We start from the raw sequence: 26,929 nt of genomic DNA, 5'->3' as shown, positions 1-26,929 counted from the left end.
GATATCAATGTAGAGACTCACATGTTCACTCTTATTTTTTTTTTCTTGATTCATCTTAATAATAATATTTTGTGACACCCTTCAGAAAAGCAAATTTTTCTCTTCTCACTCTCACACCTGTCACGGTTCTCTCTTCTCCTCTGTAGGCTCTGCCGTGGGGACGATTCCCACCACCGTCCTGTCTTACTCAGACTACATCTCGCGTCCGGAGGAGCACAGCAGCCTGCTTCGATTCGACAAGGGTGAAAGAGAGAAGCGGTGCCGCGTGGTGATCATTGATGACTCTCTGTACGAGGGAGAAGAGAGCTTCAATGTCACTCTGTCCCTGCCTGTCGGGGGACGTCTGGGAATGCACTACGCCACCACCAAAGTCAACATCTTGGAGGATTCAGATGATGGTAAGGCACACTAATTTATCTGTTTCTCTGCTTTGTTTGTTTCTCTGTTATTTACCACCTCTGTGTTAAACTTCCAGTGACCTTTCAGCAGCTTTATAACGTATACGTTTTTTTTTCTTTCAAATGTGATGAACTGTCATCAACATCACAAAGTTTCCATCTCAGCCTCGGGATTCGGAATTATTTATTTCCTGAATGTTAAAAAATACATGCTAAGAAGCACGCATCCAGAAATATGTGTGGGTGTCACAGTTCACAGTGTTAGACATTTTGATGTGATGAATTGTCTTCAAAGTCGCAATATCACACAACATTTCTCCTAATTAAGTTTGTTTTGAAGCTTACGGGGCGTAGGCAAGCAGGAGAGAGAGAGAGCACAAGAATCACCCTGATACAGATACTCCACCTGCAGCACACACACGTGACCCACGTCTTTCTGTTACTCTGACAGGTTTTAATTACGGTCGCACACAGGAGTCCAGTGGGACTACATAACTGCCTTGTCCCTTGTCTGCTTTTCATCCAGTTACAGCATCATACAGACCAAGTAGATTACATACGCTGAAAGGCAGAGAAATGTTTTAGACGATTTATCAGGGGACTGACAAGCCTGCTGAGAAATACCTATTCCAATCTACAAGCCTTTCCACTGACTCACTGCTCTGCATTGATTTACCTTACAGACTTCACAGAGGCGGATTGATGCGTCTGCCTGATTTTTTTAAATGCCATGTTATAGATTGTTACAGTAAAAGTCATACTTCTTTATCTATGCTATGAAGAGGTGTGATAATGATCTGGGTCAAATAGCAATAATCTAACAAAAGATTTGACTTTACATCTTCAGGGTGATAAAGATAAAGTCTCAAGGGAGTCTTTCTTGTCCTCATGCATCCTGTGGCCTTCATTGTACAAGCCCTCTCATCTAACTATGCAGACTTAAGGCCTCACAGTGACAGTCAATATCTCTGGAAGACATATGGAACATCCCTTAACAATGGATAGATCCCAGGAAACCGCTTTTACAGACATCACACTCTTTTTGCCACCTTTGTATGTTCACAAAGGGCAAAGCTGTTGTTATGACAAGACAGTGTGTGCTTTCAGAGTGCATACACTGCCTGTGTAGTATGACATATCCCACCCTTATACCTCTACCCTTTACATGGCTGCTGCTATGGATCATTGAGCTTTATGCAGAAGGCAGGAAAAAAGGCGCAACCTTGAACACAACTTGAGCAGGTTGTGTGATTTGTATTTCAATATTCTCTTGACTTTTTATATTGTCCTGAGTATTGTTATGTTTATTTGAAGGGCAACAACACACTAGACTGGCACTTAAAAAAAAAAAAAACATGGTCAATTAAATTTGGAACATCCATAATTCCTGGTAGTTCTTTAGCCCAGAGCATGTGTATGAAGTGTATAGCCTGAGGTCTGGCATATTTATGAAATAAAAAACACACTATTTGCACACTTTGTAAGTATGTAAATAGTTTTTTTAACCTAAAATAGAAAACGCTGTGCCAGCTAGAAGATCTAGTTTTCAATACAATTTTACAGACCTGAAAGACTCATTTCATGGATATTTTCCTTTCAAAACACTTTCAGTCTTCGTTTGTAGTGGCTCTGTCATTTTGTTGTGAACTCTATGGCAGAATGAACAGTATCAGGGAGGACTTGTCATAATCTTGCCAAAACTGGAGATTGGGATAAATAAAACAATGACAATTCACAACTGAGGGCTCATTTAGTGAAACAAACAATTGTGCCAAATTGAATATGTGTACGTGTGTGGAAGCATCTGGGGGCTAGTTAACAAGAAACATGACACACAGTCTGATTGTTAGGTAAATTGTCAGAAGACTTCAGTCTTGGTGCTTAGTTCAAAGGAATGGAAATGTGTTTGTGAAAACCCAACTCCAATGAGAGTTGATGTGTCATTTTTAGCCTCCCAGAGGAAAATGCAGCATCTGACAGTGCTCTAATACCTGCACCCAGGCAGTCAGACTGCAGCCTCCTTCTCTTTAGTGCAGCCTCAAATCGTCGGGGAAAATATCGAAACAAGAGCTACCATGCTGTGTTTACTTGTGTGTGTACGTGTGTGTGTGTGTGTGTCTGCATTCCTGTTCATGTGACTGCGTTTGCCCCCATCAAGTGGATGTTAGACCATAAATTCTGCATCAAAGGTAAATGGTGAGAAAAGCACTTGAAAAACTCTCAAGTGTGACTGTGTGCTCTCTCTCTCTCTCTCTCTCTCTCTCTCTCTCTGTGTAGCCCCGCTTTTCTTTCCCCCAGGTCAAAGTCAAGTTCAGGCTGCTGTTCTCTTTCTCAACTGCCACCTCTCTCTCTCTCTCTCTCTCTCTCTCTCTCTCTCTCTCTCACTTTCTCTCTCTTCAGCTGAAAAAAAGGCCCAGGGATGTCTGCTCGATTTAGTACTTTATCAGATTAAACTCTACAGTACCTGTCTCTCTGAGTGTTGCGCTCTGCATGGCTGCACACTTGACTCGAAGTGAGTGTTGTCATCTCCTTGTACCCTGGCTAAGGGAGAGGACACTCAGGCTTTTCGGATGGGTGCATATGGCCGCAGCTGAATTTGTAGAATTGTAGATTAGCTCAGAGTATTTCTTGGAAGCCCAGCTCTTCATTTCAATATTAGGACAGCATCACACCAAGGCTGCAGCATTGCAGGCTGGTTTGTATGGCCGCACTGAGGGGAAAGAATGGGTTATTTCCCACTTCAGGAGAGAGACCATGTGGGTATAGAACGGTACAGCAACATATTCAAATAATTTAAGAGGGCCGTAACAGAGTAAAAAAAGCAGTATTCAGAAATGTTCTGAAATGTGAGCACACCTGCTCAGTATAAAGAAGCAGAGAATAGAATGTGAAGCAAAAATATTTTTTTATATATTTCCCCAAGTACAGATGTGAACATAATCCCCTTAGGCTCTGTAATAGCATTTACTGACAGATTTGTAAGATCTTATTAGCCACCTTCTTTCCAAAAGCAGGAGCCCTCTTCGGAAGACAGCTGAGAATTCTCTGTAAACTGTATTTAACGGTGCAGTGACACACAAATGGCTACAGACACCCCCACATCAGTAATTATCACAATTTGGCTTTACACCTTCCCCAGCCTTCACACACACTTCATAGTGCTAAACCACAGGCATGGCCCGAGGGGGGGGGGGGAGGATGCTGTTCTCATTCATCACTCATCACTCAACTCCCCAACCTGGTGTCAAGTCGGTCACAGTTGAGACATGTGCGTATGCAGACATGTATATTAACAGTCAAGCAGAAGTGTCCTACTGTGAGCCATATTGCTTATGTACACCGTGTAGCTTCACTTACTTGGTTCCACCATCATTCTTCAGGCATGAATATAAACGTTACACACAAAAAACAAGCCCCCACATTGTTTATCAGTGTGTTTGGTCAGATGTTTTTATCCATGTGTTTTTTTCCCCACCTACGCAATCTTTACTCTGCTGTTGTGCAAATAGACACATTTTATTTGCATTACAAACCTGGGCTTCATCTGTTAGGTGAAGCTGAGTGTGTAGGAGGGAAAGGTAAAGTGAGAGACAGATGTGTTGAGCAAACAAGTCTTTGTATGTTTAGAGAGAGAGAGTGTGCATGCTGCTCTTGATGCCTGTTACTCACTGGATATTGTTGCCCTGAGCTGTCACTTAGTCTGTCAAGTTCAGTGTCAAAACATAACTGTAGTCATTTTCTTACATTCTTGGTTACATCCTATGTTATCTGGCCCAGTTAAAGTATATAAATAAAGTATGAAATTCATCAGTAAGGTAAAATTTGGGAAAAAAACTATCTCTGGACTATTGAGCTTTTGATCGTGACATTAAAAAAAACAATAATGTGCATGCTATTTTTGGATTATATGCCAGAGTATAAGAAGTCAACCAAATGAGAGCGAATAGCATCCTAAAAAGGAGATGGAGGAACTTTTATTCTGTCAGGTTTTTTTTTTGACTTGACAGAGGAGGGGGTTGTGGAAGATGAAGCTGTCAAATACACACTGGACTGCCTCCACTTTGCTGCCTCAGGAAACAATGCCAGTTCAAACAAGCCTTTGAGCAGTCTGGGGGGCCTGCTTTTCTCTCTCTCTCTTTCTCTCTGTCTCACCATCTCACTACTCCACATTCAGAGAGAAAAACAAACACAGAGCTAACCCACTTATTTGTTAAAAGTACTTAATTCTTCTGTCACCTGAAACAATGGCAATTAACAATGAGGTCAGATGAGTGGCCAGATGGGGTTCAAAGGTCATGCTTCCCTACAGATTCATTTCAGACTAATGGGCTGTCGCTTTTTGACCTCCATGCCCGACTACAAGCTTTACAAGCGATCCCTACAAGCCCGCGGGTGCCTGCTGACAGACCTGATTTACCACAGGTGCACAGGAAAAAATATAAAAAGAGAAGTTACCAATGTTGCATAATAAAATTCTGCAAGATTATGTCAACTGAGGTGAATTCCAAAAGTGTCAGTCTGCACACTGATATTGAGGTTTTAAAGCGATTTGTATATTTAAAGCAGCAATGCTGAAAATATGTCTCCCCCATCTGGTAGGGAGAAAAATAATCATAGTTAAGACTGTTAATTGATGCAAACATTTATTTTTATATATATCTGCCAGATTAAAGAGTCTTAGAAAATCTTATGTTGTGTTATTGTCTGTTGTTTGTTCTGCAGCTCCAGTCTTTTACTTTGGAGAGGTAGAGTACCATGTGGATGAAAGTGATGGGTATGTGGAGATCAAAGTGTGGAGAACAGGAACGGATCTGTCCAAAACTGGGACTGTCACTGTTCGCTCTCGCAAGACAGAGCCTGTGTCTGCACAAGGTAAGCTTTCACGCTGTCCAGTATTGCCCCTGACCGATGAATGAAGTCTTCACCTATATGTGACTTTGTTTGTTTTTTTCATATCTTACATCTTTCATATATATATATATTTTTTTTTTTCACCCTTTATTACTCTGTGCATCACTTCTCCAGCGGGAATTGACTATGTGGGCATCAGTCACAACCTGGACTTTGCCCCTGGAGTCAGCATGCAGACATTCAGAGTCACCATTCTTGATGACCTGGGGCAGCCAGAGCTGGAAGGGACTGAGAACTTTGAGCTGGTCCTGCGTATGCCAATGAACGGCATCCTGGGAGAACCCGGAAAGGCTACAGTCTTCATAAATGACTCAGTGTCTGACTGTAAGTCATTTTATTTTGCCTTTTTTATTATTATTAACACATGTTGAATTGAAGATTTGATAAAGTTTAAAATTAGAATGCTGTGATTAATGATATCATTGGGAGTTTGAATAAGTAGAATACTGACATTAGCATGTAGCTTCAAGCACCGATGCCTCATTTTATACAGTTGATAATGGTGCATTTTGAAGCCAGTTTCTTGCAGCTTTTAAAGAAATATTTATAATGATACTTTTTGGAATCTCAAATATGAGTGAATATATTTAGGTTCTATTTTTTAAATTTTCTTTTTGCTCCCGAGGGCACAGAGGAGGTGTGATTATGTGCAACAACAAAAAACAAAATAATTTAACAAACCAGAATAAAAAAGACTTTCCAGTTTTTACTGTAAGTGCTAAGATGAGTGTCTTTCAGTCTAATGGAATGGAATTTTACTTTTTGGAAATGTGTGAGTTGAACGTATCACAGCTAAAAGGCTGGTTAACGCCTTGAAGCTCCTCTCATGAATGGATATGTGAATGCTGATGATCCCAGCCTCAGTTGTGTTTCAGGCCGTTGTTGTGTTGAAAGCTATTTTCTGATTGAACTGTTTGCGCTCTGCATTGTCTCACATTGAGACACTTTACGTGAATAAACAAAAAAAATTAGACATGGTCTATTAGTGAAGCAGGGATCTACACATTAATCATAACACCCACACACTGGTAAATTGCATCCAGCTGTTAAAGTACAATATATGCCAGCTTAATTGCATTTACGTCAAATGTGATGTATGAATAAGGTGATTATAAAGTAGCTTCCCTGAGTCTTTAAAACATGTGAAAATCTTGATAATTCATGAAAAACATGTTTTGTTTTTTTAAGCTACTTCTTAACACTTTAATTTAACTTGCTCAACAAACACGACCAACAATTAATTTGTCACTTTTCTTACTGTGTATTTTTTAGCTAAGTTCACTTTGGAACAAGCTTGTTGTGACAGCTGTGTCATTTCAATTGCTTTAGTTCATCCAGTTATTATTCCTGCCATTGTCATAAAGGCATTGAATGACTCTTTTGACTAACAGTGCCAAAGGTCCAGTTCCGTCAGCCGGTGTACACCGGAGAGGAGAGCGACGGTCAAATAACAGCAACGTTGTACCGCAGTGGGGACATCAGACACGAATCCTCCGTCCGCTGCTACAGCCGTCAGGGGTCTGCGCAGGTGGCCTCTGACTTTGATGAGCGACCCAACACAGATGCATCCATCATCACTTTTTTACCAGGTACTACAGTATAATCACACAGGTTCCTCACACGTTTTCTCTGAGATGTTCGAAGCTGTAAATCATGTGATGGGAGTTGACACCTTTTTGATTAAGTAAACAGCTCCTCCAGTAATTTCTTATCACACATTCTTTGCACGCATTACCTGCTGGGTTGTCAAATTCAGTGTTTTTTTTCCTGTAAGATATATGTAGACTGCTTCAAGAAGTTTTAGAAAAGTTGAACAAAAGGGGTAATAGTTGGATGAATAAGATATAATATACTAAAAAAAGAGGAGAGAATAGTTGTAGAACTTATTCTATCCTTTTTTTCCACTTCAATTTTTTTTGACATGTCCTGTCAACCATCTTGCTGTGCACGGCAGGCGAGGCAGAGAAGCCGTGTATTCTGTCACTGGTTGATGACACGCTCTATGAAGAAGGAGAAGAGCTGCGGCTGGTCTTAGGAAGCCCGAAGAGCACCTCACAGTTTGGCGCATCAGTGGGAGCTCTGAATGAGACTCTGGTGAAAATCAAGGACACTGCTGACAGTAAGTGAGAGGGGGTGTGTGGAGGAAAGGCAACAAATAAAGACATACTATGGAGGCTTCATTCAAATCATATCAAATTCTGTGTGTTTTTCTTACTATATATTTCATCATCACAGAGTTTCAAATAATTGTGTTGTTCTCTTAGAACCCATCATCCGATTTTTGGAGAACAAGTTCAGTGTTAGTGAACCGAAGGAAGCTGGCACTGTGACAACTGTGAAGATCCCTGTGGTACGAGTGGGAGACACATCAAAAGTGTCAGTGGTTCGTGTTCACACTAAGGACGGATCAGCTGTCTCAGGAGAAGACTACTACCCTGTGTCTCAAGGTAGACCTTCTCTTTTGTTGGTATATCAGTGGTATTAAAATTAATTCAGGAGTCCACTAATCAGTCTACAGCACCATTAGTGCTCCAAAATGTCCTAAGACACATTACCTCTGCTCAGTCTGGCCCGCAGCCTTCAGATTGATTTCCATTAAGCTTTTACAGCGGCTAATAAAAGAAGTTTTGACATGTGTGAAACCAGGCTCCCTATAGGAACGTGAAAGTAATGAAAGTGGGCACAGGGGTTTATTTGAGTATGGGTCGTTAATTTGTAATTTTATTCCAAAAGGAGAAAGGTAATTTTTGCAAGAGTCCAGTGAAGGGTCATGTGGTTTTTAATAGAATTTCAGCATTCTTCATGCTTTGTCAGCAGGGTGAACTCTTTTGTTCTATCCATTTAGCTTTAAGCGCAGTGAACCTTTCTTGGCTTAATCAAGGACTGAAATATTTATATGAAATACATTCAGCCTATTCAAATCATACCTGACTGCCCACTGTTCAAACATCCCAGCGGTTTGGAATCAGTGCTGGTGAGTTTCTCATTTTGTGTAATATTTTTTCATTGCAGCACATTTCAAATGCAAAGCTCCAGTACTTACCTTGCAAGGAGAATGACCACCTTTGGCACTATGCAAATAGAAACCGGCAATGCTTTTTAGTTAAGTGATATATTCCACTGAACCAATAAAACTAGGACCGGGCTCGTCTGTTAAGCCTTTTAATTTCCTGGGAAATTCAGCAAAACAGAGAGAAACCTACACTTGATGTCACCTATTTTATTTGGCACCAAAAATATCTAACAAATACCGATTTTTGTGTTACACTTACGCTACTAATAATGTGTTTGTGTTATATTTTGTGCTGTATCTAGAGTTAATTAGCTACATTCTGTGTGTTTGTGTGTGTGATCCCAGACATTGAGTTCAAACAGGGAGACAAGCAACACGTTGTCGAAGTGGAGGTGCTGTTTGATGGCGTCAGAGAAATGAGGGAGGCTTTTACCCTCCATCTGAAGCCCGATGAAAACATGGTGGCAGAAACTCAGGTCAGAAACATGTTTATCAACTCAACTCAACAATTATTGTGCAAACGTCACACAAAATTCAAACTGGCAGTCATGATTTTTTTACTTTTTTTTACTTTTTTTCTGATTTGACCCATATTTATCCAGGTCAGTTCCACTGAGATCAGAGGGATCTCGTTTACAAGAATGCCCTGTCACAGACAAGAGCAGCACTTTACTGTAGCTGCAGCCAAAAGAGCGATGAAAACACTTCACAATAAATTATAGATTATCTAAGAAAAACAGAACAGAGAGCAAGAGAGAAAAAAAGACATGCTGGGAATGTACGGACGACCAAAACTAACAGAAATAAAAATGTTTTTTCTTTATCTATTTCTACCTTTTTTATGAATTATCTTATTTTTTTATTAAGTTCTAATTAAACTGTCTTTTGTGGTGAATTTATTAATAGCAGAAAATATAATACCTTTAAAAAAATGAATATAATAATAATGCATTCACTCAAAGTTAAAAGTAGAACAATATAAATATAACAATAAACGAATCATTTATTTATTATTTTACCTGTTTATTTGAGGGAAAAGTCATAAAGTCAACATCTTTGCGTCAGTAGTCAAAGCTGTCTTCTTCTATAACAGGTGACAAAAGTGATCGTTTACATTGAGGAGACCAACAGCATGGCTGACGTCACCTTCCCCTCCCTGCCCCACGTGGTGTCGCTGCTCCATTACGACGATGTGGCCAGGACACCAGACAACCTCCACCCGCCAGCCGGCTACCCTGTCGTCTGCGTCACTGTGAGTCTGAAACATAAATTGCTTTGGAGATTTAAATTAATTTGCTCCGTCTACAAAAACAGGACACTCTAACAACACCTGGGAATCGAACTTAACAGGATACAGTTAAATTGGTGTTTTTTTACCTTTAATGAAGGCAGCTTGACCTAATCAGTGCCCACCTCCTTTGGGGTTGGAGAGCAGATTGTTTTCCCTCAGGGCTCATACTTTTCTTCAGTCAATGTCGAAGTGTCCTCCAGGAGTTTGCTAGCCTGTCCTTAAAAGCCACCATTTAGTAGGCCACAGTCCTCATGCTCTCATACACTGGAGAACTGCTTCCACTCTTGAAAACAGGCTCAGCGAGACACTTAAATGGATTCCTGTGATGTGGTAAGTCATTTGCTCCTCAGGTGATGGCTGGAACTGAGTGCAGGTCTGCTTCTTTTTTTTATTTCACCACATTGTGGTCAGCAGCTATGTAGGAGTTACCCTGGGGAGACAAAATGAAGTAGTCTTGTCAAAACTGAAGTGTTGAGTGCTGCACCAGAAGGCTCAGCATCAACAGGTTTTAAAGGAAACTCCTCAAAGCTCACCTCTCCATCCAGTATCTTTATCTTTCTAATTAGCAAAAAGCCAATTTTAACAAAAAACACTGAAACATCTGGCTTTCATTGGCAACAGCCTTTTGCTTGTTTGTGTTCTCTGCCTCTGTCTCCTTCTATCCTCTGGCATCTGCTGTATCTTTCCAATCTCTCTCTGCTGTCCCAGCCTTACCCACCCACTCCTGCTAAATTCCCTATCCATCCTCCAGGCCTGCAACACGAAATACCCAGACTATGACAAGACGGGCTCTATCTGTGTCAGTGAGCACATCAACAACACCTTGACCCGCTACCGCTGGCTCATCAGTGCCCCAGCTGGCCCCGATGGCGTCACCAGCCCCATGAGGGAGGTGGACTTTGACACGTTCTTTACGTCCTCTAAGATGATCACACTGGACTCAGTCTACTTCCAAGCAGGCTCCAGGGTCCAGTGTGCTGCGAGGGCTGTTAATTCGAACGGGAATGAGGGTTTAGAGCTCAGCAGCCCCATTGTCACTATCAGCCAGGAGGAAGGTGAGGACTGAGCAGTGAATCCGTCTCTGTGTGATATGTTTCCAGTTTTCTAGAAAGGGAATTAAACTGGGATTTGGCTCACTTTGTACTGGGAAAAAAGGTTTTGTTCTCCAAGAATCATAAATGCACAGGAATAGAGCTATAAATGAACAAAAGCTAGTGTTCAGGAGAGCCATAAAAATCAATGATGACTTGTCTTAAGCTTTCAACACCAGTGATTCATTTCTAACTTTAAATAAAAACAACAATGCCAGTATGTAAGTACTCCGTGCCTGTGATAGAAACAATATTTGATTAATACAGGGAAGTATTATTGGCAAAAAGAACTTTTTCTGTGTTTTAGTATTAAATAACATTTTCTGCTCTTTAGCCTTGCAGGAGCTAACTTGTGTGTGGGCACAGTGTCACACTCCTAAATCAGAGACTCTCTTGGGGCAATTTCTTTGCTTGGCAGTAGTATCCACACTGCTAGCTAGCAACATATTACAGTGCCTGTTTCGTTATGGTTGGAAACCGGCATTAAGCTGCTTTACATATCATAATTACATTATAATGAATACTCATTTCTGATTGGTCATTTTATAGTAAACAGTCCCACATAACCCTGTCATAATTCTCTGTAACAACCGGATTGCAGCACATTATCCCTTACTTATGATATGTTCATTTAACACTTAATTCGTATTTCATTTTAAATTATAACCCCATATTGTAAAACACATTACATTTATCATCTCATTTTCATTTTTTAGCAATAGCCCCTTTAAAGTAAAATCCATAAAATCCACTGCTGCTCTAAAGGCCTGTGCAATGAGAAGAGGTCAGAGCTTTTACTCATTTCTAAAATAAGAAAAAAATCCTCTTCTGCTGTTGCTATGCTATCACTTATGCTGCACTCATTCCACCTACACATCCTGAATGGAACAAGTTCAGTCTCGCTCTCTCAGTGTGGTTGCAAGGTATTCTTAGAAAGGTGGAAATCACAACCCTACTCAGTCATAGTTCAGGCAACTCACGAGAACAGGATGTTAATATCGTATGTTAAAATAACTATGAGTGGATTCAGCGCTTAATTACTCAGTTAAAGAGTGCATAATTGTAACCGGTGAAAAGGCCCTGTTTATTTCACATTTTCTCTTTGACCTTGTGTTTAAAATCTCTCATCTTCTGTCATCAAAAGGCATGTGTCAGCCACGGAAGATGGGGACTGTTGGCGCTGAGCCTTTCTCTGCCAAGCTGCGCTACACTGGAGCAGACGACCCGAAACACCCCAACCTCATCAAAGTGACTGTCACCATGCCTCACATAGATGGTAGGTAGGAGCTGGAGGCAGGACTCGCACCACAGATGAAGTGAGGTGTAATGTAGTGTGTGTAATATTCACGTCTGGGGATCCTCAGGAGCGTGACAGCCAGAATATAGATCGTGCCGGGCTGCATCGAACCCTGCTGTAGGAACCCTCCAGCACACCCGCTACTTAACATTCCCTTCTTGATTTTTAATCAGTTTCCTTCTGCTTCGTCTCCTCCAGGTTTCCTTTTCCCCCTATTTTCTCTTGCCCCCCATCGCCTTTTCTTTCCAGCTTTCTCTCTCAACAGTTTTCATCATTTCTCTCAGAGCACGTATCAAATATATATCTGGACACACTTAGAATCTTCCATCTTTACCTTGCAGGTATGCTTCCGGTAATCTCCACTCGCCCTCTTATGAACTTTGAACTGACTCTCAGCCCTGACGGAACCCGGGTCGGAAACCACCGCTGCTCCAACTTGCTTGACTACAATGAGGTCACCACAGGTCACAGCTTCATCACCGCTTCGACGCGTAGCCCAGAGAGCATGGGAGACTCAGCACCATATCAATTCGACGGCTCTATGCGGGGGAACAGCACATTGCGCTTCTACAGGAACCTCAACCTGGAAGCCTGTCTCTGGGAGTTCACCAGCTATTACCACATGTCTGAGCTGCTCACAGACTGCGGAGGAACCATAGGGACTGATGGACAGGTGTGTGTGTGTGTGTATTTGTGTCCCCTTGTCCACAATGTATAAATTCCAATCTAGTCTTTGTGTGTACATCTGTTTGACTGTTAGGCTTTGTGTGTGTGTCCACCTGTGTGTGTGTGTTCCTGTCTGTTTGTTTACAGCCTCCTGCATGAGAAAAACGCTCAGACAGAACGGCACCGTGTCTGTTTGCCCTGCATTTTTATGTCTCATTCACTGAGTGGTTGTGTGTTTGCCATCACCGGCTGCCAGCGTGCGATTGACGGCCTTTAGGGTGAAAGTATTCACTTGCACAAAGAAACACACACACGCTCAAACAAAGTATCTAACCAGGCGCTCATTCAGCTAATGCTCTCCAATGCATTGAAGCTGAGATGTACAAGAAACCTGTGAAAGGTGGATATCTGCACCTCCTTCCTGTCAAGGCTAAGAGCAGATCTGAGTTACTTAACAGTTTGCTCAGTTTTTTATTTTATTTTTTTTTTTTATTTTACTGGCTTGACTCTGGTGTGACTTTTGCCACTTCTCTCCGGAGAAGTCAGACACTGCTGTTAAATTTCAGCATTATGGCCAGCTGTCAATTAGATTCTAACCAGTTTTCAGTTGCTGTTTGCTGCAGTTGCATCATAGCGGCAGATGTTGCAATTGTTGTTGTGTTATACTCTACGGAGCTGCAGCATTCTGCTGCTTCTTGTTGTTATTGTGGATCAGGAGACAGACCCTTGCTCCGTCACTCACGTCCTGCTGGTCTTTTGTCTTCTTCCAGCCTTTGATGTATGAGCTTCTTGTTGCTAATCCGACTGTGTGTGTGTGTGTATGTGAAGGAGATGCAGAAGAAATCACTTGTCCCCAGTCACAGCAAGAACCGCTTGCAGACATTAGTTACTCATGATGCCCATCATCCACTAGACCTCTTCGTTAAGGGAGATCACTGTCACACTGTCCAGCTGCACCAGAAATACTGTAATGATTTCAGTATAGACAAACACTAGGAGTGCACTATTTGGAGTGCACTTTTTATGATGACTTCTTCATAACTTTTAAGTTACTTTCTTTGTCTGGGAAGTGCATTTATTTCTAAAATGTAATGTTTGAATGCACATGAATCTCAGTGAACACGTGGAGGTGGTAAATTTATGGGCTTTTACTCACAGGTAGTTTGTTTCTGAGTTTCTAAAGCATTTCATTTATCTTTTCTATCCTGATTCAGCATTTTTACACCTTACGCTGCTGCTTCACAGGCTCTGTGGGAGACTAGGAGAAATATGACTGCATAAAAATGACTGAAAATATTTATTCTATAGTGATGAGAAATAGTCGATCAGAGCAGGAAGAGGAATAGAAGGATTAGGATTTTTTTTAACGAAAACATCTTCTGCCAAATTGCTTTTCATAGTTTCTCTTGCCAGTTAATCTCCTCTCGGGATTCAGTTTAGTAATTGACTATGCAAATTGGAGTTTTGACAGTTCAAACAAATATAATATAGTGCAGTCTCATCCAGATTCAACGACAAACCGTGGATTTGTCAAACTTGTGTGGGGAAGTTTCAGTCTTGAAAGTCAACAAAACAGTTAAAATAATGTTGGTGAGCAGAGCCACCTAGTGGTCGCTTGTTGGAACCACACCCAAGATTTGATGTTTTAAAAAATAGGTGGGGATGTAGGAGAATAGTTTTTTTTTATCATCAGATTACAAAAGCTGAGAAAATATATAATAATATGAATATATGATAATTAATAACAATAATGTTTTAGAACTTTACATAATCAATACATTATACTTTAGAGATCTCACATGCTTTATTAATGAATTAGGCTTATGTTTTTTTGTAATGCTTTAAAATCTTTTAGAACAAAGTTGAAAATAATAATACAAGCCCACATTACTGCCCACTGTGTACATCGAAGGAGGAATGTTCTTATCTTTGACAACACTGAGTGGGAGTGAAGAGTTCAAACACCTTGTGGAGGAGAACACTGTGTTCATCTGTTACATCTTCTCTGTACTTATTATAGTTTACCGACCTACATTGAACCTTTAATCCAAAAAGATAATGCAGGTTCTGTTATGCATGCTGAAGATTTCTTGCTCAAAGCTTTAAACCTACTATCAAGTAACAAAGCAGCATTGCCTGTCAGTTATGATTTTTACTATTTTATTTAATTACTACACAATTATAAAAGCATAGAAAACACCAGTTCTATACTCATTGTTGTTTGAAACTTCCTTACAGGTTCTGAACCTGGTCCAGTCCTATGTGACCCTGCGTGTGCCTCTTCATGTGTCCTACGTGTTCCACTCCCCTGTGGGCACTGGTGGCTGGCAGCACTTTGACCTGCAGTCTGAACTGCGGCTCACTTTTGTGTACGACACGGCCATTCTCTGGAAGGATGGCATCAGCAGCCCGCTGCAGGCAGAGCTGCAGGGTAAGATCCTAAATCAGATTAGAAAGAGGATTAAAGCAGTTATTGTAGACTATAATGTGCATGTGTATCTTTATTTTTTGCAGGCGCACTGTATCCTACGAGCATGCGCATCAATGACCAGGGTTGTTTGGTGGTAAACTTCCGCACCAAGGCTCACTTCAGGGGTCTGTTTGTGGAGTCTCATTCCACACGCAGAATAAAAACAGCTGGTGAGACTGACAGCCGATGCCTTTTGATTTTCATAAAATGTCACAATTCATTCAATTTTTAACTCCTCCCTCTAATTACCCAGCAACTTCCATGTCATCTATGGTGATGAGTGTGGACCACCCTGGCCTGACCTTTAACCTCACCTTAGTGAGGAGTGAACCAACCTACAACCAACCGGTCCAGCAGTGGACCTTCACCTCTGACTTTGCAGTAAGATTTGTGTTTGTGTCTTGGTGCACAATTTGTAAATCTGTGTGCTGTTTGCAGACATTTGTATCTGCCCCCTCTGCTGCATGTAGGTGAGAGACTACTCTGGGACCTACACAGTGAAGATGATCCCCTGTACTACAGCACAGAATATGGAGTACACCATTCCACCTGTGTGTAGTCCCAGAGAACCGGTCACTTTTGACCTGGACATTAGATTCCAACAAGTAAGGCTGTAGTACATTAGTTTGTTTTCCTGCTTTCTCTGTCCATCTATCACCTGCTAACTGTCTGCATGTTGTTTAGGTGAGTGACCCAGTTGCAGTGGAGTTCAGTCTAAACACTCAGATGTTCTTATTGTCTAAGAAGAGCCTCTGGCTTTCTGATGGATCCATGGGTTTCGGACAAGAAAGTGATGTAGCTTATTCTGAAGGTAAGAGAAGTAAACTATATTATTTTGGGTGCTTGTAAAACCAGGTGTTACTAGAAATGTAAAAAGTAAATCTTGAAGCTATCTTCTTTGTTTATTTAAGGTGATACAATATATGGCCGTGTCATGGTGGACCCTGTGCAGAACCTGGGAGACTCTTTCTTCTGTAGCATTGAGAAGGTGTTCCTCTGCACTGGTGCTGATGGATATGTACCCAAATACAACCCGACCAAGTTTGAATTTGGCTGCCTGGCTGACTCTCCTTCGTTGCTTTATAGATTCAAGATTCTTGTGAGTGTATTCATATTTTTAATTTTGCTGATGATTAGTTTTTAACAGTTTGTTCTTTTAATTACCTTTTCCCCCTCTTCACTTAAACACGTCATCAGGACAAAGCTCAGCCAGAGACTCAAGCACGCATGTTCGGCGATGTCAGTTTTAACGCTCTGCTGGCAGTGGATGATCCATCGGCCATGTCACTCGTCCGACAACCAGGGTCTGATGGCTTTAGACTGGACTCTACAGCCATGTTCCAGGTACTCTTTCCTTTGGACAAGCTACCTTGACCTCCAGTGTATGAAACATTTATAGATTTACTGTGCATGTGTAATGGTTTTCTCCTCAGGTCGCTGCAGGCCGTGAATGGTATATCCACACGATCTACACAGTACGCTCCAAGGAGAATGCCAACAGAGGCATTGGAAAGCGCAGCCTAGAGTACCACTCCCTGGTTTCCACGAGCAATGAGCTTGCCTCATCCCCGTCAAGCAGTAAAGATCATCGCAGGAAGCGGTCAGCTGGTGACGACATCCCAGCAGTTGCTGAAGATATCGGAGCTGACAACAACCGCGGTACCAATATTATGCACATTGCCTTGGACCGACACAAGCACAGGTCAGCCATCTCTAAAGAGGTGTTTGCCGATGGTCTGACACCTAAAGAGCTGAACGCAGAGGAGGAGGAGGGTCTGGTGACCGTAGTGGGGGCAGTGGTGGGAATGCTGCTGACTGTCCTCATTGTTATCATCATTGTACTGGGGCTGAGATCAAGACAGAAGAATGGGAAGGAGGGATGGAGGGAGGGGGTGCAGGAGGTGGTGAAAGGCTCGGTCAGTACAGAGCCCATGTTGGTGGTGAGGATGCAAGACTGCCACAACAGCTCAGAGGTCTGAGCAATGAATGCATGGATGGACAGATGGACAATGGGATGTAGGGAGAATGTGGGGGCTTTTATAATTTTCTTTTTTCTAAACTGGTATTGATTACTTTCATAGCACCAAAAAAATTGAGATTGATCATATGAGTTATTGGGTGTGCCTGTTAATGAGGTAGATTTCTACAGTATTCAATCCATTACCAACAGCAAAACAGTCCAATTTGCTGGTTTTATTTAACATTCCAACTTGTGCTGCTAGTAGCATGGTATTTCCTTCCCCTTTTACTGGTTTTATGGCGTTAAAGTGCCTGAAGCAGCTGCATCCCTTCAGGACAGTCCAGGTCGCCCAAGAATCACACAGGTCAGGTCAAAGGTTTAGTGCTGCAGGTGTACCTCCAGCAAAAAGGGACAGGATAATGTTTACTGAAAGGAATAGTTCACCTCAAAAAGAACACAGATGTTCACTTGCTCTCACGTCTGTCAGAATGTCTTGAGTACTTCTGAGCATCTCCCAAATGTTTTCTAAAGATTAACATAGATTTCTGCAGACTTATGTGCAGCATACACCGTGTTAGAGGTTGTATAAACTTTACACTGGTAAAGTGTAAACCTTACACTTTACACTGGCAGAGGTACTTTAATATCATTCTGGGGTGAACTGTGCCTTTATACGGGGCTATGTCTCAATGGAGTTGCCATAGAGGGAAAGAATTTATATATATATATGTTGTATATATATACTGTACATATGTACATATATATACATATAGGTGATATGTTGCACTAGCTACATGCTTTTGCAATATAGATTATGTGTGTTTCTGCTTCAGGCAAGTAGCACACAGTTTCTTTAATATTGACATTGGAGAAATTAGGTCTCATTGCCGCTGTAGTAAATTAGTTATGAGTTACAGCTTTAACTTTAATCCAAATAAACAACAGGAACAAATAACACTGGTTCCTGCATGCAGCCAGGTGTGATATGTCAAATAATAGTCAACTAACACAGAATAGTTTTGCTGTGAAGTAAATTGACATCACTTCCTCAAGGGTATTTGTCCCAGGAAATCAAAATTTCAACTAAGAAGTCCTCACAAATCATGCAAAAGCTTTTTGTTACCCAAACTAAGGTGATTTTGGTTCTTCTCTCCATGGCCACTCCAGTGCTCTTAAGCCTACAAATTTGTAACACAATATTTACCAGAGGAGTAAATTTGTATTGCACAATGTGTAGTGAAAAGACAACATGGCACCACTTGTTTCTTATGAGATTCCAGGAACCGGATACCACCACTGCTGACAGTATTCATGTTTATGAACCATATGTTATACAGCACATGTATCTTTCACCTTGTCTACTGTGTATGTTTACCATATGATGAGGAATGTTCTCCTAGATGTGTCGGGGATTTCTTTTGCTGCTGGGTTGGGTTGTGTGTAATTTGTTGACTCGGTTATTTTCTTGTTTACAGTCTTAACACTGCTTCTGGTTCCACCATGATGTTCACTGCTTCACCTCACAGTGTTGTTGCTTCACGATGTGTTTCTATGAGCATATTTATTAAACATAGGGCATAATGTTTCATTTTTTTAAAACAACACTCGTTATAATATGTATGTAAAAAGACAGTCATCTCAGGATTTATTTCTTTCACAGACAACCTGTAGTTTTGTAACACGATTTACTACAGTTGACTGTAATCTACAGAAACACTTTCAGCTTCTGTGTTACACTGCTAATAAGTGTGGTGCTGTGCAACATGCAACTCCTGCATCCACATTCAATGATCTGACCTACTGACATATTGTTGTTCTACACTTTCACTAGTGCTGTGTGGGATCAAAATAGCTGCTTACAGCTCAGTATGTCAACGTGAAAAATATCATGTTTGAGATTGAGATTTGAGATTTCATACACGCTCATGATTTTGTTAATTTCACTGGTGAAACTACTTATTTATATGTGTTGTTAAACCTGTTGTCTTACTCTCTTGCTATGGATGTACAACATGCTGACATCAGTGTTCCTAAATATGTGTCTTATTATGGTGTTGTTAGTCATCATTGTATAATTATTTCTGATATTTATCAGGGTATGTTGATAGGATGAGTCAGAAATCAGCTGATGAGTGAATCAGTTGAGGGTCTTTTTTTTCATTAGCCAGCTGAAACTCAGCTGTGATGTTTGTGTGTGTGTGTGTGTGTGTTTGACCCTGATAAATATGGAAATAACACCATATCTGACGACAGATGCACTTTTTGAATCACATCCCTCACACACACCAATACAAGCTATGCAATGTAATGTATAACCCACGGCCATTTATCCCCATGTATATGATGATTTTAGCACAATCAAACTTGATATCCACTTTATGTCTTTTTATGAATGGGTTTTTAATGTATGAATAAATATTGTTTACTGGTGCCTGCTGGTAGGTTGTTGTTGATTCAGTCTGTATTCACACAAAGCTCTTGAAACAAAGACATGAACACTTGACAACACTGCTTTGAGATTAGGAATATTTGACTACTTCAGTCGCTTAAAAAAAACTTGACACTACAAAACAAATCTGAAATTTATCAATCGTAGATACTTGGAGAAGACAAAGACAGTCAGCAATTCTTCCCAGGGCAAAATGTTTTCATTTGTTTTTTATGTTCCCACAAAACATGCTTTGCTATGCTTTTTGATTTTTAATGAGGGAGAAAGAGAGTGGAAGATAGAGAGAGGAGTTCTGTGATTGGTCAGAAGCGGTAATGACGCACCACAAATATGCCCCCTCGCCTCCCTCCCTCTTTCTTCTTCACTTCCTGCAGTGAGACGCAGCGGCGTTGTGCTGCTGCTCTTGGCTTGAAAAATATGGCAACTGCTGGAGCAGCTGGAGATGATCTGAAAAAGGAGCTAACATGTGCGATTTGTTTGGACTTCTTCAAAGACCCTGTTATACTGAAATGCGGGCATAATTTCTGTCGTTTCTGCATCTGTATGCATTGGGATGAAAATGGCGGAGACTACGGATATCAGTGTCCTCAGTGCCGAACGGTAAGTAAATACATCCGTTATTTATTTTTTTTCTTGCGGTGTGGATTTTTTTTCATAATATGTAATATAGTCCAGTTTTGACAGTTTTAATTACTCAAGCGCAATCGACGAATGACTGAATTGAGTATGACAATATTGTTGAGTTACGCAGTGCATTTTTTTCTGCTGTTGCTATGATAGCTGGCTGTAGCTAACTTTAGGTAACGTTAGCTATTGCTAAATTTTCTGCAGGTGTTTTAATCAGAAACAATTAACGTGTTGCTTTAATACTAGGAAGACGCCAAAACACATGCTGTGAAGGACGCATTGTTTGCTCGTTTTCAGCTGCTGTCTTTGTTCTCTCAGGTGTTCAACAAGCGAAGCTTCACTAAAAACTACCTAGTGCAGAATCTAGTGGACAAACTGGAGGATCTGGAGTCTCTCGGGTCTTGTCCCACGCCCACCAAACCTATTAAAGTAGACGGAAAGTGTGAACAACATGGCGAAGAGCTGAAACTGTATTGTCAGACTGACAAGAGGCCTATTTGTGTTGTCTGCAGGGAGTCAAGAGCACACAGGTGGGTTGAGATGCGAGATATGACCAGCACTGGTACATTTAGTGCATTTTTCTCTGTGAAACTAGTACAAATCTAATGATGCGCTGATTAACTCAGAGATCAGAGAGGGTTTGATGTTAATCATTTTCTTAAAGCAGACTGTCTGGAAGCTCATTTGAAACTTTGACTTGTAAATGTTTGCTCCCTCTGGGCTCAAGGTTCCTAGTCGGTGATATGAGGCTGGGTCAGCCTGACTCTTATCAAAGATAACGGTGTCTCCACAGCTTACTAAAATGCAGCTTGGGAAAATTTTTGTCATGCTTTAGAACATTTTTCCTCCCTCGTGCTGTTGAACAACTTTACCCAAGTTCTCTTTTTATTGTGTCTGAGAACACGGACTCACACAGGTACACACATTGATTTTGCATCTTGTTGCTGTATGTGAACACATTGTTTAGTTTTTTCAACAGGTGGTGGCAGTAATACTCCCACCAGATGGAGCAGTATGACAGACGGATAGCAATGTAGTTTATTTTTTTATTTTTTTTATTTTTTAAGTCACAGGGAACCCTGAGCGTTTTGTCATGACATTTCCCTAAATGGGTCTTTTACTCTTTCAGACACCATGAGGTGGCACCAGTGCCAGAAGTCGTAAATGAAATGAAGGTACGATTAAACGCTTAGTGCTGCTCTTCTACTTTGTTAGTAAATTGAGTATCTAGTAGTAAATATGTGCTTTTTCATGTGAATTTTTAACAGATGGAGTTGAAACTCAGGCTAATGGAACTCAATTGGCAGAAATCTCAGTGTGTAAAAGTTATAACATCTGATGAGCGCACCAAAAGTGAAGTGAGGGTATGTCTGATCAGTTTTAATTTACTACCTGAGAAATGTGACATTGAATTTGGTAAATTTGACCAATAATGTATCACATTAGTACTCCAAACCGTTCTGTACCCTAGTTGAAGAAGAAGAGGCTCAAGGAGAAGATTGAAGCAGACGTTGGAGCCATGGTCCAATTCTTGTTAGATGAAAGAGACTCTCTGCTTGAGAGCCTGGATTCTGAGGAGGAAGCCACTATGGCACTCATAGAAGACAACTTGAAGATTGCCGAGGTGGAAGCAGCAGCTGTAGACAAAGCTATAGCAGATATCCATGGCCACATGAGTGGGAAAACAAACTTTGAGGTTAGCTGGATAACAATTTGTCTGTGAATAATAAGGAATGTACTAAAACTACTGCCATATATTAGTGTAGACAATAAAACCTCTGAAGATATATTGTTTGTTTTCCTCCACAGAGCCTTGCTAAGACATTTAATGAGTAAGTGCATATAATCTTATTAAACCATTTAAAATTACTTGTACAAACTGAAGAGACTTCATTTTTTTATATATATGTAATAAAGCAGTGTTAATGTTTCTTCCAGAGTGATCCACTGCAAGCCTTTCACATCTCTCGAGCCGGTAAATTGTCCAACTGAATTTACAGACTTCTCAGGGCCTATCCAACTTATCATGTGGAAGAAGATGATGCACGTGCTGCATACCAGTGAGTTTCCGCACCAAAGTTCACATTCAAATTTTCACTGAAAGTTGCTGAATAGCAGCATAGAAGTGATTCTTTACACTAGTTTAATGAAAGTTCTTGGTTTTATTGTAGGAAGAAAAATGCTATGTGAGAAATGTATATCCTGGATATCTGTGTTGCAAGATTTTTGTGATACTATTTTTAAAATAAAAGTAGAAGCAAACACCACACAGACATCCCTTCAAACATGACTACTTTCACCAACTGGAACAATGATTATACTTGGCTGTACAGCCTGCTTTCAGTGTAGCAATGAATGCCAAAGCAGCTATTTTCTTTGCACATTTGCCAGTGTTCTTTGTCTAAATGTACTGGAGGCTCCAGCTTAATATGCGAGTGAGATGAAGTGATCTTCCCCATCTGTTTTCTGCATAGTGCCACAGAACCTCACCCTAGATCCGGACACTGCTCACCCCAACCTGCTCATCTCAGACTTTGACACAAAAGTGGAGGAGGGTCGTGTTCGTAACCAGGAGCCGGATCTGCCCGCCCGCTTCAACCGCTTCTGTGGTGTCCTTGCCATTGCCCAGTATGCCAGTGGGCAGCACTACTGGGAGGTGGATGTGAGGGACAAAGGTGTGTGGTACCTGGGAGTCACCACCGAGTGCAGCAACAGGAAGGGCTATGTCAGCCTCACTCCGTCTGCAGGATACTGGAGCCTGTGTCTCCAGGATCGGCTGTACGCCAACGGTGAAGACGGGCGCATTCCGGTTGCCGACTACTGGAACTCCCCCCGTGTTGGTGTGTACCTGGATTATGACAATGGCCGTCTTTGTTTCTATGACGCTGTAACGATGAAGAGACTGTTCATGTTTGACACCTGCTTTGAGGAGCCTGTCTACCCTTTCTTCAGCCCTGGGAAGAATGATCCAGGCAGCCGGCTTCAGATATGCCACTATTACTAAAAGAGGTTCTCACTTTGCTTGATCAAGGCTTTATCTCCTTGGCCAGGCTGGAGAGTTGGTGTAATACAAGACCCTAGGAGCCATGTCCTGTATGCATTTAAACTGTTACTTGTTGGTCTCACTGGTGTTAGAAATAAGGTTTATGTTGTCTTGTCAGACTGAAAAGAAACAAATGTTTTTTTCAACGTAGACACACACTGTAGGCTTAAACCTCTGAGTTCTGTGGCTGGAGGTTCAGAGAGGTGCTTTGCTGTTTATATCACTGTGGCTGCTGGGATGCAGATGTCACAGATGCTCTTGTTGATTAGAGCATTTACAGCTTTTATCCTTTTAGCAATTACTATGCCAATAATTCTACATAAACACTTGTTGGTTATACGCTGTTGCCAAGCAAGGTCAGTACAGTTCCCTTGTTGTTTGAAGGATATAATGTAGTTATCACATTGATAGTTGTTGAGAGTTAAGGATCCCTCATTAATTTGGCCGGCATGTACTGGCACTTCACTTCTCAGAAAATGAGTAGACTTCCAAGATTGAATTGTTGGAGGCGCTTTGATCTGTGGACATTAACTTCAACATGGTTTTATTACAAACCTTTTTAAAAATGTTTATCTCTTTGATTTTATAGTTCTGTACATTGGTACTTTTGGACTGTTGCAAGTTCCCCTGTATATTGTCACATTTGGTTATTTTTAAGATCAGTTGACACAAACTTGTGTTGCTTTGCATTGGGGTAAATACTTTACAGAGGCAAAATACTAATATCTGTTTATCTAACGGAACGCTATTTAGCTTGATTGTTAAAATATGTTGCAGCGAAACAGTTGAGCTTGTAGATGTGTTTTACTTTAAGACATTCCATTAGCTGTTATGTCTTCAGCCTGATATTTTTTTTGTTTTTTCCAACATTTTCTCAGTTAAATTCTTTTACCTGCTCTACTTCAGTATTTTATTTGCTCGTCTTGGGATTGAGTATATTTTTATGCCAAATACTTGTATCTCCTCATTTACATATTTCCTTCTTGCATTTATGAATAATTTGTGTTATCTGTGGACTTGGGTTTTTAAAGCTTCTGTAGGTATGGATATACACAAAGCAGAATGTTTGCCATCTTATTGTACATTGACTTTTTTCCTTGTCATGGGAAGCATAGCAGAAAGATGAAGACTACAGCTAACCTGAAAATGTTTTGTCTAAGATGTACCTCATTCAATACATACTTGTTGTTGCTGAATTTCCTTTGTCTTCAGCTTAGCAGTTTTTTAGTTCTTTGTTTTACTGTGGGGTGAAACTTTGTATTTCCTGTTTCAGGCCTTGTCTTCTGCTATTAATGTGCTAAATGTTTCTCAGACTTGCAGTGTGATTAAAAGAGAAAAAAGCATTGTGCTGGTGATCCTTTTTTTAACTTTTACCATAAGGCATACCTACAGGAACATCCCCATTAGCTTGTAGGTTTCTAGCTGTATTGTCAAATCGCTGCCAGATGTTGTACCACAACACTAGAATTTCATTACTTGTCTATAATACTAAATGATCTGGCTCCTCACACAGGCTAGACTGCCGTAGAGAGAGGTTTCAAAGGATGAGTTTGCTTCCTGTTGTCTTCCCACCCTCGTCTTCCTCATTACGCAGGTCCCCCACACTGTAAGCCTGTAAATAGGCAAGCTAGAGAGTTGGTATTTGGAACAATTACAGTGGTAAAATGTGTCTTACAAATGCCACATAGTATTTTCCTATGTTGTGTTTTACATTTTTTACAAAAAAATGTGTTCTTTAAAGTGGTATTTGATGTTGACAGTAATCCAGATCCTTCATATTTGTACCATATGATCTCATATCTCAGCATCCCTACATGCAACACAGGCTATGCAGTAAAAGCTTAAACAGCCAAAAGTAAATTGATCAAAATCTAGGAAAAATAACAGAAATTTCAAATTGCTGTATTTTGCTATAGTTACACTTACAGACCTAAAACTCTGGATTTTATCAGCTGTTGATGAAAATAAAATGCATTTTTGACACTGGTGCATATCTTCTATATCTAGCTATATCTAGCTCTTGTTAAAGACACATTTCAATGATTTATATTACGTTTGGTATAATTTTAAAGGAGACATTTTGAGCTTTCACTCCTTTGTATATGCTTTTGACAAGTTAAACATTTCCATAATGGTCTCAATGAGATGAATACAATAAACATTGAACCGCAACTCTGTGACCTTCCTAACTGTGTAACCCTAACCCTAGTTGTAACAATAACCCTAACGCAAAAGATGATTCAGGTAGAAATGGCAAAAAAATGTGTGTGATTAAACATTTGAAGTGCTCCAGTGTCCTGTGTACTTGTCAAATGTATTCATAAAAGCTTGAATGAAAGCTCAGTGTGTCACCTTTAAATTGATAAGAAACTAATACTATAAATTATTGAAATATGTTCTTAACAATGACCAATTCCAAGGTATGTACCAGTGTAAAAAATGCATTTTTTCATCAGAGGAGGGTAACTTTAACAGCTGATAACACTGATTTAGCTGTGATTCAATTGGGTTATCATACCAAAATGTTGACTACAGACATGTTTTTCAAAAAGTATAAGCAACCTTTGCCACCTCGAGTAACATCTCACCTGGCCCATGGACTATTGACTTGGTGGTGGACATCAGCTGTGGAGTGCGGTCGGACATTCAAAGCAGTCAAAACCAGTCACATTCCCCTCAGCAAATCATCACGCACCACACAACTCAGTGGAGAAAAGAGGCGTGGTCATGACTGTTTTTGATTTAAGTTCATTAAACTACAAATTATCCACACATTCGACTATGTCTACAATTTAGCAGACAATTATTAAGTGATGTAATCAAACTTAAATCATTAAGTGTGCTTAAATGGCGTAATTAGATACAAAATCTAACAGTGCATCTTTTTTAAGGGAGGCAGCCCAGTGTTGCTGAGTCAGTTTTCTTACTGCAAGAACATTTAAGGAGGAGGTGGGAGAGACAACAGCACTCTCACCAATCTTCTTGCTTTGGTAACAGCAGTGCAGAGACATTCTGTCTCATTATGGAGATGTGGGTTTAATAAATGACCAAACAACTGTACTAATCACCATGAACCTTTACAAATGACCACAAGGGAGTTGTTCAACAATCCATTCGGAGTGAGCGGTTCATGTTTCAGCCCCAAATTTGTTACATTAACTTTGTCAGGAAGCAAGCCTTATCGATGTTACATTCTCTCATTAGATTGATTAAAACTATTTTGGTAAGCTGTGCCACTGGCTGCCTGGTGCTGTACGCTGTTGGGGACAACTCGGTATCCATGGTAACACCTGGGATCTTCCTCATTAGAGGACACAAACCAGTGGAGCATTATCAAATCACAAATTGAGATGGCTGCTTATGTGACCTTACACAGCTAGTTTGAGTCAGTCCAGTGTGACTCATTTGGGACGCTAAAGATAGAACTGATTTTGGTTATGTGTGTTTTTTTGTAAAGGAGACAACATGTGACTATTAATGGAAATTATAACATTTCCAATTCATTTATAATTCGGCAACAAACAGCAGCAAAGACATTATGCTTTATAAGAGAAGGTCAAAACACCCTCCACCTTCTGATGAGAGTAATTACACACTGTTGACATGCTGTATTCTATGCTAGTAGGCCACAGAATGTGACTCATTCTGTAGGATAACGGCTAAGCTAACCCAACTTATATTGAAAAAAGCAACCAGGCAACTATTGTTGCTAA

At 40.6% G+C, this 26,929-nt stretch overlaps 2 protein-coding genes across 3 annotated transcripts in view; both read left to right on the top strand.

The window, feature by feature from the left end:
- The window catches only part of LOC114446361 (FRAS1-related extracellular matrix protein 2-like), a 48,850-nt gene extending 31,734 nt beyond the window's left edge, over positions 1–17,116 (top strand). The window contains exons 6-24 of one of the 2 annotated variants that reach the window (XM_028421927.1): positions 147–398; positions 5,121–5,270; positions 5,424–5,633; positions 6,701–6,898; positions 7,264–7,428; positions 7,574–7,756; positions 8,668–8,798; positions 9,416–9,574; positions 10,365–10,668; positions 11,849–11,980; positions 12,343–12,674; positions 14,906–15,098; positions 15,182–15,307; positions 15,391–15,518; positions 15,608–15,742; positions 15,822–15,948; positions 16,049–16,236; positions 16,335–16,481; positions 16,571–17,116. In XM_028421927.1, the coding sequence (XP_028277728.1) occupies positions 147–398; positions 5,121–5,270; positions 5,424–5,633; positions 6,701–6,898; positions 7,264–7,428; positions 7,574–7,756; positions 8,668–8,798; positions 9,416–9,574; positions 10,365–10,668; positions 11,849–11,980; positions 12,343–12,674; positions 14,906–15,098; positions 15,182–15,307; positions 15,391–15,518; positions 15,608–15,742; positions 15,822–15,948; positions 16,049–16,236; positions 16,335–16,481; positions 16,571–17,116 (3,806 nt within the window). Of the gene's footprint in view, positions 1–146; positions 399–5,120; positions 5,271–5,423; positions 5,634–6,700; positions 6,899–7,263; positions 7,429–7,573; positions 7,757–8,667; positions 8,799–9,415; positions 9,575–10,364; positions 10,669–11,848; positions 11,981–12,342; positions 12,675–14,905; positions 15,103–15,176; positions 15,308–15,390; positions 15,519–15,607; positions 15,743–15,821; positions 15,949–16,048; positions 16,237–16,334; positions 16,482–16,570 lie in introns of both variants that reach the window. The other variant, XM_028421928.1, reaches the window with a different exon arrangement.
- Positions 17,117–19,921: 2,805 nt separating this feature from the next.
- Positions 19,922–24,534, top strand: trim47 (tripartite motif containing 47). The gene is made up of 8 exons (XM_028421966.1): positions 19,922–20,146; positions 20,492–20,703; positions 21,303–21,348; positions 21,442–21,537; positions 21,645–21,869; positions 21,983–22,005; positions 22,112–22,233; positions 22,648–24,534. The coding sequence occupies exons 1-8, from the start codon at positions 19,964–19,966 to the stop codon at positions 23,175–23,177; spliced, it is 1,437 nt and encodes a 478-aa protein (XP_028277767.1). The 5' UTR covers positions 19,922–19,963; the 3' UTR covers positions 23,178–24,534.
- Positions 24,535–26,929: the final 2,395 nt, after the last annotated feature.

This window comes from Parambassis ranga, chromosome 14, assembly GCF_900634625.1.
Source record: "Parambassis ranga chromosome 14, fParRan2.1, whole genome shotgun sequence".
Classification (NCBI taxonomy): Eukaryota; Metazoa; Chordata; class Actinopteri; family Ambassidae; genus Parambassis; species Parambassis ranga.
Note: the sequence above shows the minus strand (reverse complement) of the source record. Positions and strands in the feature narration are given on the sequence as shown.

Coding starts and splice junctions, on each gene's coding strand:
- trim47 (XM_028421966.1), top strand. CDS start 19,964: ATGGCAACTGCTGGAGCAGCTGGAGATGATCTGAAAAAGGAGCTAACA. Junction 21,870..21,982: donor GTGGGAAAACAAACTTTGAG/GTTAGCTGGATA, acceptor TTTCCTCCACAG/AGCCTTGCTAAGACATTTAA. Junction 22,006..22,111: donor CTTGCTAAGACATTTAATGA/GTAAGTGCATAT, acceptor TGTTTCTTCCAG/AGTGATCCACTGCAAGCCTT.